The 16,871-nt window shown below is 33.0% G+C and overlaps 3 protein-coding genes across 5 annotated transcripts in view; 1 reads left to right on the top strand and 2 right to left on the bottom strand.

Annotated features, from left to right (window-relative positions):
- Window positions 1–1,001, bottom strand: part of LOC111050928 (inhibin beta B chain) — a 43,468-nt gene extending 42,467 nt beyond the window's left edge. Inside the window, exon 1 of one of the 3 annotated variants that reach the window (XM_039441507.1) lies at window positions 647–1,001. In XM_039441507.1, coding sequence (XP_039297441.1) covers window positions 647–974 — 328 coding nt within the window. In that variant the 5' untranslated portion in view covers window positions 975–1,001. The remainder of the gene's footprint in view (window positions 1–646) is intronic. The other 2 variants (XM_022337313.2, XM_022337312.2) reach the window with 2 other exon arrangements.
- Window positions 1,002–6,626: 5,625 nt separating this feature from the next.
- Window positions 6,627–11,198, top strand: LOC111050924. The gene is made up of 2 exons (XM_022337308.2): window positions 6,627–6,784; window positions 9,826–11,198. The coding sequence occupies exon 2, from the start codon at window positions 9,827–9,829 to the stop codon at window positions 10,256–10,258; it is 432 nt and encodes a 143-aa protein (XP_022193000.1). The 5' UTR covers window positions 6,627–6,784; window position 9,826; the 3' UTR covers window positions 10,259–11,198.
- A 1,299-nt stretch (window positions 11,199–12,497) lies between these two features.
- The window catches only part of LOC111055885 (transmembrane protein 145-like), a 125,956-nt gene continuing 121,582 nt past the window's right edge, over window positions 12,498–16,871 (bottom strand). The window contains exons 11-13 of the mRNA XM_039441504.1: window positions 15,366–15,429; window positions 14,328–14,491; window positions 12,498–13,071 (exon numbers count right to left, since the gene is read on the bottom strand). Coding sequence (XP_039297438.1) covers window positions 12,901–13,071; window positions 14,328–14,491; window positions 15,366–15,429 — 399 coding nt within the window. The 3' untranslated portion in view covers window positions 12,498–12,900. The remainder of the gene's footprint in view (window positions 13,072–14,327; window positions 14,492–15,365; window positions 15,430–16,871) is intronic.

The raw sequence follows: 16,871 nt of genomic DNA, 5'->3' as shown, positions 1-16,871 counted from the left end.
AAAGAGAGTTGTTCATATTGCATTCATTAATTACTGACTAATTTACATTTTTTTCTGAATTTAGCTTAGCTTATATTCATCCTAAAATGCAAGATGGAAAGAATATGGAATTCTGTGTAATTCATCGTTCATCACATATTTCCTGGACCATCTATTGACAATCAACAACTATGAAAACATTAAATTCATTTTTGAAACACTGATTTATCCTATCTATTTTTTTTTTTAATTCAACGCTTTACTGATAGAAATTACTACGGATAGTAATAATTGATTGAGAAGAATAGGTTTTCGGAATAATAAATGCTGCACATAAATGACTAAGCACAAAAGAAGTCCGTATTGAGATGTAAATGAAAAAATTGATTGTCAGAAATTTTATGATTCACCAAATAAAGTCAAATGTAACATGAGATACCTTGACTTTTCGGCTGTACAAAGTTCGCCGGGTAAGCTAGTCCATTTATAAAGTGATCAAAGAAATATTTGACGAAATATGACTATCATATGATCAATATCTGTTGAAAAATATTTAATAATGGGGTCAGAAGAAAGAAAATCGGATTGGATAAGAAAAAATTGCATCTTAATAAAAATTCGATAATAAATTGATAAACTTGGTAAAGTTGGAGTAGAGTGTATTTACCTTGATGAACAGGAAAAAGAATGACTTTGTCTACGGTGACGTCATCACGAGGAGTTGCTGAGGAGGACGGAGGAGGCGCAGGCGCCAGATGAGCGAGAGGAGCGGGTAAGCTGTGAGGAGCAGCACTCAAACTAGCATTCACAACTGGAGCCTCACTCAGTTTCAATCTGCGCAGGATTTCCTCTTTGATCTGCGCTATCCGTAACTGTGTCTCCAGATCAGCATTACTGGCTGCATCACAGTCGGCGTCGGTCTCAGCGCTTGATGCAGCTGCGGCCGCACTCAACAGAAGCACTAACAACAACAACATGGATGGTCGGCCGCACATTTTGCACTGAGCTGGCGCCTTACAATGCCCTGTTGGCCTATTGCTTCCCCCTCCCCCCTTTCCTACATTTATCTTAATTTTTTCATCACTTCCACCCACTCTACAACAAAAATGTGCGCCAATTTCAGCTAAACAAATTCGCAAATGTTAATTGTAACAACTGAAATTTGAATTGAGAATTTTTATTCTCCAAAAACAATATTGTAACATGATAAACTCTTCTCATTTTTCTTTATCTTATTCTTTCCCTTCTCGCACACCAGACGATAGTTAACTTTGCCATTTTCGTAGTTGGATTAGGATGTTGTTAAGAATTGAGCTGCTGGACAGCAAAATTCACTTCTTGACAAACCGCATTTGTTCAGAGCGTTTGCAGCTCCTCTTCGAAAAGCACAAGTAATAGCCAACATTTTTGAAAATTTGGAAGAAACTTTCCCTTGATTTTTTCCATTCAGCCTACATTTTCTTCCCTTTCTCACAGTTATTGTTCTTTTATTTTTTCTATTAGGTCTACTTCTTCCTTATCGTGAAGTGATAAATCTAATTCTTATCTCTTTCCATCATCCTCCCGATTACCTACTCACAAGCATAAGCTCACGTGGATATCATCCTCACAAAAAATTAGCACAATTTTTTTACTATACACACCACATTTGCAATGTAACACGTTTTTATTACACTGGACAATATTCATTTTATAATCTAAGTAAGATTCAGTTTCCAAAGTCAGCATCTGAGTAAAGTCAGTACTCTGAAATCTTACTCCTCATCGATGGAGTGATTCGTGGTATAGTCTCTTGTGGATATAGAAGAGCTTGTGTAGCTGCCTCAAGGTCCCGGGTTCAAACCCAGATATGAACAAAATGTTTCAGCCAAATCAATTCCGTGTTAATAATAATAATAATATCGAGTGACCTGGTTGGCTCAGGTCTGGTGTCAGAGTTTTCAGGTCGCAACTGATCAATTCCGTGTTATCGGATGGGCACGTTATATTATCTATCCCGGCTGATAAATAACAGTCGTGAGACCAGGCGAGGTGGAACTTTCGTTAGAGGCTCCCCATCAATAAAAGCCAAACGATTATTAATATGACTATTATTTTTGTTATTATTGCTATTATTCCACACCGTTGCCGAATTGCCAAGATTTCTTAGGCCATGTAGAAATATAATGAACTATTAGAATATTTAATCTCAATCACGGAAATTCATAATTAGATCGTAAAAAGTTATATTTTTATGAATAAAATATTAATATATATTTGAAATCAAGAATCATTATAAATTGGATCAGATTTACCAGTAGAATGACTTGAATCACAATTAACTACGGGGCGGAGGAAAAGCTACAAGGCAGATTTATGTAGGCCTATGTGTGTATGTACGTATATGACGCATTGTCATGGATTTCCATGAGATTGGCAGGATATTCATTTTTGAATTAATTGTGCGATGACGTATGTGTAAAGCTGTGTACACATATTTGTGCTTCCAACCCGCACCGAGCACGCTCCTCCCTCGTACCGCCCTCGTACCGCCTTCGTACCTCCATCGAACCACAGTCGGACCGCCCACGCACCCATCATGAACGTTACGGAAGATGTTAGATCTTCTCGCGTTCCCCGGTCGAACTACTCTTGCTCCCCGGTCGATCATCAATCGCTCTGCTGGAGTGACGTTCGGTTGCAGAGCAGAGCGAGAGTCTGTACGCACCTTTAGGTATTTTTAAATTTTATAAGGATAACATAAAGGGGAGGGAATTTCTTCTACTCTAATATTACAATATACCGGTAGATTATCTGCCACTGTACATAGAAAGCATCATACTAAAGAATTATCAGTCAAAATGAATCAGTTGTCAGCTGGATTATTGATCGCATGCAATTAACTACCATACTCAATGCAACTTGAACTATTTCAAGCCTCATCGGATAAAAGATACGCCCCAAAAAGTCATTTTTACAGTGTTCTCCCAAGTGTTCTCTGCTTTTTCAAAAACAAATAAACAGAAAATTTTTAAATTTGGTAAAAAAGTACAGCTCCAGGTACAGAAGTGTTGTGTTAGGACTATTGTCAAACTACGCTGAAAATAGGCCTACGCCTTATATTTCTTTTGCGTTTAGAGTGAGATTTTCCAAGGTTTTCAGGTACGGTACGAGTCTCAACAATATACACATATCCAGCTTAGATGATGGCAATGCTGAATTAAATGGGGCTTTTTCCTAATTTTCAAGTGGGTTATGGATCTTGAAAGGAATAGATGATGTATAAATGTTTTGTAAATTATCTACGTAATTTCTATCTCAAATTTCAAAGAAGTACAATACTAAGTATTTTTAGTATATAGTACAATACTGTACTGGACTACAGTACTAGACTGAAATACAATAATTCTTATATCTTAATCATGTTCACATGAGGGAAATGTTTTTTTATTTCATCTGATTTGAATAATCAGATATTTCTGAAACTTCAAGCCACATAGTTCAATCAACCGGTGATTGAACTGAGCCTCAAAGTGTTGACGATTTTCAATGGGAGAAAACATGTACATGTCTCTGTCTTTGAAAACGCCGAAAAATTGCTGAAAAACCGCCCATTTTGGGCGGAACTTACGCGTTATTCCAAATTCCTCCTATACAAAATTTTTACATCTCAGCTGAGGCTGTGTCCCAAACTTGAACGTTTTTTGCCCAATAGTTCTTGAAAAAGCTGAGAAAACGCAGAAAAACGCATATTTTGGACGTAACTTTAGATTTTTTCAAATCCGTTATTAGTGCGCCTCTAGAAGTCAACTGAACATTCATGACAAATTTGAACGTATATAGGCTATGGTTCAGTAGATTTTTAGTTCTGTTGATTATGAATGATTGAGTGAGTGAATCAGTGCCATTTCGCTGTTTCAAATATGAATTTTTGATCCTGACTGTAAATTTACACTTTTTATTTTTTTTAAATTATATTTTTTTAGGAATTAAAATATTGGTAAGAGAACGGTTTTTTAGTCCGGGGTTGATCTTGCCTTGAATTTTATGTTTAATAATTTTATTATTATAGTAATTGTGATAAATATTGAAGACTATACCGTAATCTATGAACATGGACGTGAAAGTTATAGGATGAGTGATAGGCTTACATTTCAGTGAATCACTCCTCCCGAAACAGGTTACTACCTGTCAATGGGAAACAGTATTTGCAGTATGTGCGTTGGTGTGTGTATTAATTAATATTTGGTATTTTGGTCAATATGTTGATGAAAAACATGAATTACTAGAATAGAGTTATAAATAGTCTTTCAAGACCGGTAGTCTGAAAGTCGCACTTCTTAATTAATAGATTATAGTTATTATTCAAAGCAGTCACTTGAGTTATCAATCGATAGCTCACTAAGTTGTAGTGGTTGGATGAAATTGCATACTAGGCTAAACTTTGAAAATCGAGTAAAAAATTTGTTGGTTTGTAGCATCCAAATTGCACACTAGTCTTATTGTTTGAGCGAGTGAATGAAGGCAACTGCCGCTGGCTTCAATGATCATTGAACAAGCAGAGGTCACTGATAACCGAAATGTTCGCATTATTTTACGATTATCGAAAAATCCATTGTTGCTTGTTTCTTATTTTCAGTCGTGAATCTATAAATTTAGCACTGCTCCAAAGAATGATATTGAGTATTTCCGTAGATTAGATCTAGGCTAGGCCAAAAGTGTTATTATTAATTCTTTAAGTATGCTATTCAGTCATACATTCAACTCCAACATTTTGCTTGAAAAAACTCGTTATTTTTCTCAGTTAACTTCAATTTTCGTCTGTCAATTTTTTTAAATTTAAAGATACGTAATGATTAAAAGTCATAATGCGTCTCTTCAGGAAAATTGATCTTGAAACATTGTTGTTCACACAGCTCTCGTAGGTTACACTCATTACTATGATGCAAGGGGAGATCACATCTAATGATAAATAATTGATCAATTATTGATAAATAATGTAATATTATATTTTTTCTCAATAAAAAAAATCGAATCTTCGATTCGATATTCAGAATATCAGTAAAACTTGATAGTCAATATCGGTGTAATCGATATGTGGACTTAACATCTGCTTGAAATTTTTATCAGCTGTTCTAATGTTGAATAACTTATGTAATATAGTTCTCTTTCTGAATTAAAAAATGATAATAAACAACATAAAGGCTAAATAAATTCATAACAGATTAAAAATAAAGTTTTATTGAGAATAATAAATGTAAATTGTAAACTTGTATTTTTTCATTTGAGAGGTTGGCAATTGATGACGTGTCTAGGTGTAGCTTTGGAACCTTCAGGCATTTCTCTCAAAGAAAAATGGCTGGTGGCTTGTAGTAGATGTGTTTTTGTTCTCTTCAAATTTTTCTATATAAGTGAAGTTCAAGATGTTTTAATTGATATCTGAATATTTTCATTATTTTCTCAATTTGTGTTAAATATTTCGTTTAATATTGAAAGCCTGTAGCCAGATAAATTAATTAAACATATACAGATAAGTATTTAGTTTGTAAGAAGTTGTTTTATGTATCAAAATAGTTTTGTTGAGTGTTTTTGCGTTTTCAATTGCCCAAGTTTTGTGAAAATTATAATTTGATTTGCTCTAAACTGGAGTTCTTATTCATAAGCATTAAATCCATTCATGATTTCTCAAGATATTGGTAAATGGAACCGGTAACTGTCTTTAGGTGATAGGTGAGAACTATCAAACCTTCTTGGACAAATTTAGTAGCACGGCAATAATATCTAGTATTTTTACTATATCTATGTATTTTTCTATATCTAGAATTACTAGTATTTTTTACAATACTTCTTTGATGATAGACATGCACCTCACCTTGACCTACCAGTACCGTAGTCGTTTCAAGAATTACATTTTCAACATTATGAAACATTAATCAATTGATTCTCTGAATATTTTATTTGAATTCTTCTCCAATAGCATTTCATCAAAGACGTTGCTGTTTTTTTTTTTTAATTGATGTTGCTCTATAAAATGTGACAATACAAGGAACAACAACTCAAATAAATGTTACTGCTGTAATTGCAACACAAATTCCTTCGATATTTCTATAATATAGCTGACCTAGTAAATGTGGGGGAAAAAGAAGAAGAAAATGTTAAGAAGAAGGTGGATAGGGAATTTTTTTTCTCCCAAGAATAACTAAAAACGGCTTCAACAGAAAAAAAGACAGTCTTATGTTCATAACATGATGCTTTCCAATCATAGAAATAAAAATAACTGGATCGACATTATAGGTATGTAGTAACTTCACTTGCTTATGTGTAGAGTAATGAAAAATACATAGTTTCTGTCTAAAATGATCAATAATGAAATTTACAAAAATTATAAACAAACGGATTATTCCGTAGAAAACATCTCCTTAAGTCAGAAAAATACTGAGCAAAGAAATGAAACTGCTTAAAAAAATAATAGAAAATTGTTGGCAAACAAGAAAAACAGCACCAAGTAGGCCTACAGTATTTCACTGAACGTCTTCCATTTCGGGAGCTCTATGGCTAATTATAATCAAGATAAATATGATAGCAGTATTTGTGTCGCTTGTTTGGTGAGGATATGAGAGGTGTTTGGGCAAGGTGGAAGGGGGTAACGATTATATCTATTGTAACAATTTATTAGCCTGAGGTAGTAAGACATTGTACCTCTTCTCCGCCGCGACAAGGGTATGGATACGCCGTTATAACTAGGTTATATATATTTTGATAGATCACATGAAACTACCACACATTCTCTGCAACGTGCAACTCATACAACATACAACTGTATCAGGTGAGTTATATTACATTCCAGCATTTCTCTAAGTTATCTTTATTATGCACTCTGTTCTATCGGGTTAATCAGGAGTAATCACAAAACACCCTTTGTATCAGGCAGGAAGGTTGAATTGAAATAACACTCGCATATTAATTTTACCAATTATGCTATGAAAGCTCCATATTTTTTTGAAGCCATGATTCGGGAATGTAAGGTGTAAGGGAGTACCGTACAGTAGTCTCACAATAATGTGTCAAATTATCATCTATCAGATAAACTAAAATATCAATATCAATAATAATGATGAGAAAATAAATAATTTATTATTGAAACTCATAAAAATTCATTCCATAAAGCCATTAAAACAGATTAAATTCCAGCTGCTTATCATCTGAAATAGATTGATTCAATCCCCCCATATTATCCACTGTTTCAAAAATCCTATATATTTTTCAAAGATAATATACAAAATATCTTAATAATTCATTATGAAATGCGAGAGAGCTTCAGAATCAACATAGAACTGACGAATTCTAAAAAAAAAACATCGAAACTCAAGCTTCGCGTTATCCTTGTAAAATAATAAGATGAAAAATTGTGGTGTTCTTTATTTCATTTCATTGTGGAACAATTTTGTAACATCTCTGATAGACTATTGAATTTATAGAGGCTATTATAATGTTTAATGAAAAAATTATGGGTGTGATGAATTCATTTAAATTATTATCGAATTTATATTGTAATGAAACGTCAAGTACTGGTGTGAATAATTGTATTGACTAAATTAATAGTAGATAGACCTTGGATGAAATAACTCTTTGTTATTACCATATTGTTTTTTGTTATTTAGATACTGGTAGTAGTAATTAGTGAACGGTAACTTGAAGATTAAAGTGGTCAATAACAATTATTTGGCTACCGTACCTAAGAGAAATAGAAAATATGGTGTTGATAGTTACGTGTTTCATAGAAAATAATAATACTCAAGATAATAAGAATTCATACACGTAATTTCAAATACCGTACGATAATTAAAAGCCAGCCTACGGATTTTCTACGGATACGTTTTTTTAAAGATATCTGCTTATATAAATTTAGATTTGAGAATAATAAGAGCTTATGATTAGAATTAATAGAAAACTATACGGTAATAAAACCAGAAGGGAATTATTATTTCATATGCAAAATCGATAGATAAGTGTCTACCATTGTCAGAAATAATAGAACGTAAATGTAACTATTACCTATGTTAGCACTCAACTTGAGTAGGCGATTGACTTGAGGGTGGAGGATATAACGTAAAAGCCTTCCACCTCGACGTCCAAAAATAATATCTAGAAAACGCATCATTTCTAACTATCAATATTCATCGGTGAATAAAATAATTATTGCGTATGGGTAACAAGTAGTATTCTATAATTTTGCACCGATTGTTTAATAATAACATCTCGTTATTTAGTGAAAGATTATCACAAAATGTAAAGATGAAATTAATAGGCATTCACCAAAAACTGTCTAGGCTTTTCATTATTTTCAAAACTAGTTGAGAAATTCATCACATTTTTCAGAAACCATAAAAATCCAATAAATATTCCATTTTTAATGTATATGCAGAACATCAACTTTTGCCAAGCATGAAACTATTATAGCCTTCAGTAATTTTCAGATAATACGAGGGAGTCATAAAAACATCTTTCATGTATGATTATTTAAAACTGATGAAAACGAAAAGAATTTGCAAAATTCTTGCCTTTCAGAACGGTTATTATAACTGTCACTATTATTTTACAAGAAATTCGGAAACATAAAAAAGGACTCTCAATATTTGGGTATTCAACTTCGAATGCATCCACCTCCATAAATATAGTATAATAATCAATTATGTATCAAAAGAAATTGAAAACTCATGAGAAGACTACACCATAATACTACTTTCTCAATAAAGAAAAAATTTAGATTATACATGTATATTGAAAGAATAAATAAACTTCAAATTCATTGTGCTTTATACATAGACATTGAAAAACGGAAAATCAGGACTACTCAAACATGCAAAATCTTTATCTATTACTATAGATAACTACTAACTAAACATAAATCTGTGATTGTGGCTTATACACTAATTTACAATAAATTTCAGTATGGCTAATAATTCATTATTATTATCAACAAAATTTACAAAGTATAAAAATTATCAATTAGAATATCGATAATATATTATTGTAATGTTACTAAATATATCTGCGGTGTTTCAACAAATAATTGTTGACTTCCGGAAAAGGATATAATATCTTCCCATTAACACACGACATGAGATGTATATTCATAGAGAGAGATAGAAGTTAGTTTGAAATAATATGAGTAGAACAAATAAAATTCTCAATGGACAATGGAATATATACCCTATTTACATGCATCAATAGATTGACAAAATCTTAGAATCGAATTGTAACTGAATTAAATTGAAATAAGATATTGGTTTTTATCAATATTACATTCCATCACGAATTATTGCGATTACCGTATTGATGCACTTGGAATTTGATAATTGAAGACTAGCAGTTTATTTTTGAAACTTTTGTGATAGCTATCAGCGCGACACTGAGTCAAACTGCTCCCTATATAATATTTTGTCAAAATTACATGAATAATCTTCAATTGAGATAAAAATTCCGCCTTTTTTGGATTATACAATGTTGAATAAAATGAAATCAATCTTTGATGAGATCAAATGAAATCTATCTTTTATGATTTACTGAGTTACAATTTTTCAAAAGTGATTAAAATTAAAAAAGTCAATTTTGATTTAATTTTAATTTTTAATCAATAATATCTTCCGACTGTCCCAAATGTATAATTCAGTTTTTTGACGAAAAAGACGCTTGAAAATGACGAAAACGTGATTCTTGAATTTGATTGTTCGATATAGTATTGGGTGAAGCGACTGTTGATTTTATTAAAGCAAACAACTATTTTCGGTGTGGGAATTGTCCAGCTGTGAATCAATTTATTTTGAAAAAGTAAAATAGATTCTAAAAGAATGAATTTGGTTGCAGAATGCTGAAGGAAGCTGTAGTGTTGCTGTTGACAGCATTGTTTACCTGCTGTCTTGCCACGACTGAGCATCTATTGCAGGAGGGAGCATCGCACTTGGGACTGCAAGAGCCGCAAGGTTTCGCCGTACAGACCGGATATGAAGGATTCCTGGTGCCAACTGAGCAAACCTCACCCAATCTTCTGCATGCTCTTCCTCTAGCGGGTATCGCTCCTGTGCTAGGGTTCAAGGCTATTGCTAAGGCTGGTTTGTGGTTTTTTGGACTGGTGATGATCATACTGACAGGAGCGGGTCTAGCGTCTGCCGTTTGTGCATTCACTCCTCTCTGCACTCTCGGTTTGGCGTTTGGCAGACAAAACTCCGACAAACTGCAAATTCTCACCACATTCGTTCACAATGCGCTTGACAAGTATAAGCGCCTCCAGAAGAATTAAGAAATCTCCAAAGTCATCAGACAAGTTTCTTGAACTCACGCACCATGCAACTCTGTTCTTAAAAGATTTTATTTGGAAAAATATGTACACAAATTGATATGTGTCATATAGTGAGCCTTAATTTTCATGTGATATTTGATGTTTGGCTTGAGGCCGGCCCAAGACTTGACTTAACAAATATTGTATGACCCTGCCAACCATATTTATGTTTTATTACTCAATAGTTTTTGAATGCATCCACTACAATAGTACTCTTTGTTTTTGAAAACACGAGCCATTGAGTTTACACGACCCATTTTAAATTATTATAACGATTGTTTCAAGATGAATAGTAGGGTTTCAAACACAATATTTATTTCATCAAACTAACAGTCACAAGTGAATATCAAATAGATGAGAAACTAAAATGCTCGGAATGTATCCGCCGAAATCAGCTAGAAAGCGCTCAAGATTGTGACTAAAGAACAGAAAGTGTTCAGTGTTTTAAAGTTTACAAAGACCAATGATGTGCACTAATGATGCCCTACTGATGTGAACTGATGCCAACAAACAAAAATGTTTGATTTTCTCTTTAATTTGATTTATAAATTCATTTCATTTGGACGTTATACATAAATTATAACGTGTAAGAACCCCGCTATTCATCTTGAAATCCCCTGTATTCATTATTTATCTATATTTATTCATTCAATAGGCAAATACTTTTTCATATTATTGGACCATCTCTCTGTGGGGAAACGATAAGAATCAATGATTTACTACCACTCATATATCTTTTATAATGTGCTATATAGGCTACTATTATCCCCACAAACGAGTGCATTCGTGGAGTGCCGGACTTACGAATGAAATAATGTAGGTTCGAGTCCCATCAGAATAATTTTCTTTTTGCCGAAAGTTTTCAACTTCAATAAAGATTATCCTCGTAATTTCAACAAAATAATGTAATATAATTATTCCACGTTTTGAATAATTTTCTATTCTCAAGTGAATTTGATAGGATAATATTAATCTTTCAATTTTCAGTATGGAACTACAAAGCTATAATTCAATATAGTTACAATCAGTTACACCTCTACTCGTTTATGATAAATGCTGATACTTAACTCGAAGGCATGCATAGTCAAGACAGGGATTAATTTTTCTATTGGTTAATTTATTATATTTATATTCTTTGTAAATATGTTCCACTATAGCTATGTAATGGACTAATTCATTTTCGTATTATATATCTATTTATGAATTAATTAATCTAATTAATAATTTATTCATTACATGTGTAAAAAATATATTCAATACATGTGTGAAAAATATATTCAATACATGTATGTAAAACAAATTGGAGTAGTATTCATTATTTTTTATTTCCCAAAATTTGAACTATCAAGCTTAGTTATAGTTTGTAATCGTTAACCTGTTTTTATATTTGAGGATTTTCCAATAATTGAATCTCCAGTTTGTTAACAAGCCAACAAATACTTGTATTCGCTTATATTTCAAGGAATATCTGAATTTTCCTCATTGTTGAAAAGTCATATATGTGATAATTTATCTACCGTACTGATCAACAATAATAACTATTCATTAGAAATAAAAACACACACAATTTTTTGCAATAAGGTGCATTCTTGTATTTAATATAAAATACATTATGCATTCTTGTATTTCTTATATTTCAATATAAACAAAAATATAAATCTCAGTACCCATTTAAATTATTTTGTCACAACATGACATGTTTTTGTCATTTTGTTTTGTCACAAAATAATATTAAAAGGGTACTGAGATTTTTATTTATATTAAAGGTGCATTCTGTTTGTCAGATCAGAAGCTTTGAGCTCAACTTTATAGCTAATATTTGAGTTGAGATTGTTGGTAAGCTCAGAGTCAAATAGCATTATATCCAGCATTACTGTAATTAATATTCGAGTTGAGATTTTTGGTAATTTCAGAGTCAGAGTTCCTATCATTATCTGATTTCGTAGCTATAGTATTATATTTTACTATCAAACATAGTTATTGACGTTATTATTCAATAATATTCTAAAAAATGGTTGGTAATACAGAGGCCGGCAAAATAACTGGATGATTCTAAAAAGTATAATAGTTTGTACAGAGCTTGGCATATTTCTCATGCTTTGTTATACGAGTAGTTGATTATAATAATTTTAAAACTATTTGGGTTTTTGCCGGTTCCTATTATTTGTCATAAAGGCAACCAATAAAATTCTCAAACATGGAATCGTTACTCGAATCATTTATTGCAATAAGAAATTGACAATTTAAAATTTTAACTCACAATACAATTTTCTCTATAAAAATAAGAGTTGTTAATAATACTTGGTGTACCAAAAAATCTAATCTTAATCTCACCACAGTGATCTACCAGCCAAAACAAACAAAATTTTCCCCTAGAGATAATGTAATATCCCTTTCCGTTTTCAATTTGAAAAAATCACGAGTTTTAGAATTTTATATCTAGACAATACATACAGTTCATTGTATATCATTACCATACTATTGATTTGTTTAGAGGAAATAGGCATTCTCCTAAGGTAACTTTTTTTTGTTTTTGCTTGTAGAACACTTTGGTGATACAAGAATCCACCTTTAGCGGGACACTCTCTGTATAATATGATCATTCAATTAGGTGAATATATGCTTCTTTGCTTTCGGCTTGGAGCGGTGAAATCAGGAATCATGGATATTTCTTCGGGAGATAGCATCTGTCCACTTTCTTTAGCAACAGTCACACAGGTCAACACTTTTGCTTTATCTTGACTAGTTTTCTTCAAGTCTTGGTCGAACTTATCCTAAAAAAAGCCAAATGAGCAATCATCATCACACTTTTCCAAGTCATTTATTTTTCTCTCATAAGACACGATGTGTTGTAAGAAGTACATGAGTTTTATTCATCAAGTAAAATCATCACCAATTGTCATTGGTGACAAATTGAGTACCTAGTAAGAATTGAGATACCTAGTTTGATTTTTTTCATACATAATTGAGCTGATAGGACATGATTGTAATTCTGAAAAAAATAATTACAATTGGTTTCTAAAGATTGAGATAAATTAATTTGATTCAAGTCGTATGCTGATAGGACATTATTTACAACTACAATTTCCATGCCGCATTTCTGTTACCTTTGAGAAACAGAGGTAATTTTTTTATTGAAGTACTTAACAGTAAAAAGTTGTTATGTACTAAATATCAGCATAATTGGTTTGTTAAAATTTGACCATGACTGGGTAAGAAGAATGCACCTGCTGGAACCGCCTTCATTCCTTCATATTGTATTTTTCATCTGTAGAAATACATAGATAAAATAGCTTCCCACCTACTCTTCTTATAGCCAAATTCATTCTTCTACCATATTATGTTATAAGTACCGCTTGGTCATTGTTCCTCTCAAAATTCAAAACAATGGACAACAGGACACGCTATATACTGCTAAAGATTGCTGAACACAAGTAGTAGGTAGTACTTAATAAATAGTTTATGCCCGTCAATGTTTGGTATTTAACACACTCGCTATTTCGTGTATCAACTAACATCTACCTCGTGCTTTAAAGACTCTCATAATAGAACCGTTGCATGAGCTACTATTTATTTTAAAGATACCTTACTGAATAATACGAAATACATACTAAATATTGCTATAGTTGTGTTCATATAATTATTTGTACCTACAGTTTGAATGCGCTATATCATTGTGGGCGGTACTACATGAGAATTGCAGATACGACAGTTGCAAACCGTTGACAAATTTAGATTTGATAGAATTACACTGTGTTTGGATGAACTTCTTCTGAATAAATTGCAACTCGAAAAAAGAATACGGTACTCTATGAATGTGAAGCTTAAAATTAAAATTATACTCCATAAATATAAAATGTAGAAGTATACATAATGAATATGGACCATAAAAATACACTCAATAAATATGGTCCATATTTGGACCATGAAAGTATACTCCGGATATTAAATACGAACTCCAAAAGTAAAATCCTTGAATATTAACCATAAAAGTATAATAAATAAATATGTACCATAAAATTTTACTCACAGACATATTGCTACTAATCGTGAACAGTTCCATTGGTACATTCCAGTCAGTATGATTGTGACTATGACCTTGTAGAACTGCCCCCCCTCCAGGTGCATAGGGATGATGACAAAAGTGGTCTAGTGTATTGTTACCTAGAGCTCCATCAGTAAGTTCCATTACACCTGAAATATGAACCACCTTTGCATCAAGTTAAAAATCACACAAAATAATACATAATAATTAAGTTAATGAAGAAATAAAAATACAATGTATGCAACATTAAGAGAACTTATTGTGGTTTATTTCATTCTAAAGTATTTCTGATATGGATGGTTCAATCTCAAGAAAAAGCTTGAGATGGCTGCGGCCTTGTGGTAAACGAGCTTTATATCATAACTGAACCATTTATAGCCATGTTCACTTGGAAAGTTTATCTCAATAAATGAGTACCGTAGCATATTAATATATATTCTTTAGGAAACATTTGGAAATGTACCGTACCGCATGACATCTCTTCCAAGTAGTGTGGTCATTGTTATTGTATTAGTTTGTAAATTAAAGTATTTTCTTCAACATTGCCATATTGAGAATAATATAATTAGTGTTTGACCTGATGTACCAAACTAATTTATTCAGAATTGATTGTATTATACTTGAAGATTGGACTTGAATGCTTTAACGATCATTCTGCTTCTGAAACAATCTTACACCTTTCTTCAACATTCAAAATGTTTTTGTAAAAGATTTCAGAGAAAGAAAACATTATCACTAAAGGCAATTTAATTGTTTTCAAACATTGTTTTATTTTTAACAATACACAGTATAATTGAAGCAATAGCTCATTTCAGCAGAGGCTGTAATTATTTAAAAATATGAGTACCTACTGACTTACAAGTAATCAAGAACTAAAAAGCGTAGACAAATAAAGGAAATACTTATTTAGTTTGAGGGTTTACGAGTCAAGTGAGGAGAAAATCGAAAGAAGAATTATAACTTTAATATGAAAATGACTTTTTACAGGGTGGATTTGAGAATACGAAGGTGTTACGTACTTACCTATCTGTGTTGTTCGTACATGATACGGAAAGTTTTTATTTGCCTTGTTTGGTAGAGTCAGCATCTATTGAAACAAGACATTGAAATGACAGTGAAACAAATATTAAACATCAGTAGAGAAAATAATAAGGTATGGATTAAATCTCATTAGAGCGCAAAGCACCAACTTTTAAAATTCAAATTGACCGCCTTATTTATGGAGGAGAAAAGAGGAGGAGAAAATATAAAGGAGGAGAAAATTTATAAGAGGAATTTTATAATATTTATAAAAGAGGAGACTAATCAGGAAACTGTATGTCAACCAGACCAGCAGAGTGAGAATAGAGGGCGAAATTGGAGAAGAGAGAAGAATGGGAAGAGGAGTGACACAGGGATGTTGTATGTCACCAATCCTTTTCAACGTTTACCTAGAGGATATATTGCAGGAATGTTTGGATGGCAAAAGAGGAGTCAGCATTGGAGGAAGACACATAGAGTGCATAAGATTTGCAGATGATATGGCGATCCTGGCTGATAGCTGGACAATGATGAATGGAATGTTGAGAGATGTGAATGAGGCTTGTGAGAGGTATGGAATGAGGATAAACGTCAGGAAGACAAAGTGCATGAGAATTGGTGCAGGGAGAGCAAGAATGGGGAATGCTGTACTGGAGGGTGAACAGTTGGAACAGGTATCATCTTTCAAGTATTTAGGAAGCATAATGGAAGAGGGATATGAAATGCAATAAAGAAATCAAAGTAAAAATTGCTATGGCAAAAACAGCATTCAATAAGAAAAAGAGAATTATTTGTAGCCAACTGGACAAGACACTAAGGAAAAGGCTAATAAAGTGCTTTGTTTGGAGTGTGGCACTGTATGGTGCAGAAACTTGGACGCTGAGAAAGGAGAATAAGAGGAGGCTTGAGGCATTGGAAATGTGGATATGGAGAAGGATGGAGGGGATCAGTTGGAGGGATAATGTTACAAACGAGGAGGTGTTGAGGAGGGTTGGGGAAAGAAGGAGTCTGCTGGATGTGATAAAGGGAAGAAAGTGGAGATGGCTGGGACATTGGATGAGACGGCAATGCTTGTTGGTGGATGCAATGGAGGGGACCGTTCAGGGAAGAAGAGGAAGAGGGAGAAGAAGATACAAAATGTTGGACGACATCAAGGAGGGGATGAGCTACTATGCAACGAAGGGGGGGATGTCAGGATACACCACCGTCAAAGTCAGACACATCCATCCTAGCACTGAAAATCAGTCTTGTTTTGGCGGTGGCTACTTTTGTCGTTCTTGTGCTGAAAAAGAAGTGTCTTGTTTTGGCGGGGCGAGTCCGTGACTAATTTCTCTACCTGGAAAACAGTCTCTGGTTGTCGCTATCAGCTTTTAACGCTTATGTCTGTTAAGCTGGCAGAATAGCTTGGAAGTAAACTTGTTTCAATTTTGGCACAGACTGTACTTTCTTTGAAATATTCTTTTTAGAACTTAGTGTGACTGTAGAAGTGTGTGTGTGTGTGTGACCACC

Source organism: Nilaparvata lugens, chromosome X (genome assembly GCF_014356525.2).
Source record: "Nilaparvata lugens isolate BPH chromosome X, ASM1435652v1, whole genome shotgun sequence".
Classification (NCBI taxonomy): Eukaryota; Metazoa; Arthropoda; class Insecta; order Hemiptera; family Delphacidae; genus Nilaparvata; species Nilaparvata lugens.
Note: the sequence above shows the minus strand (reverse complement) of the source record. Positions and strands in the feature narration are given on the sequence as shown.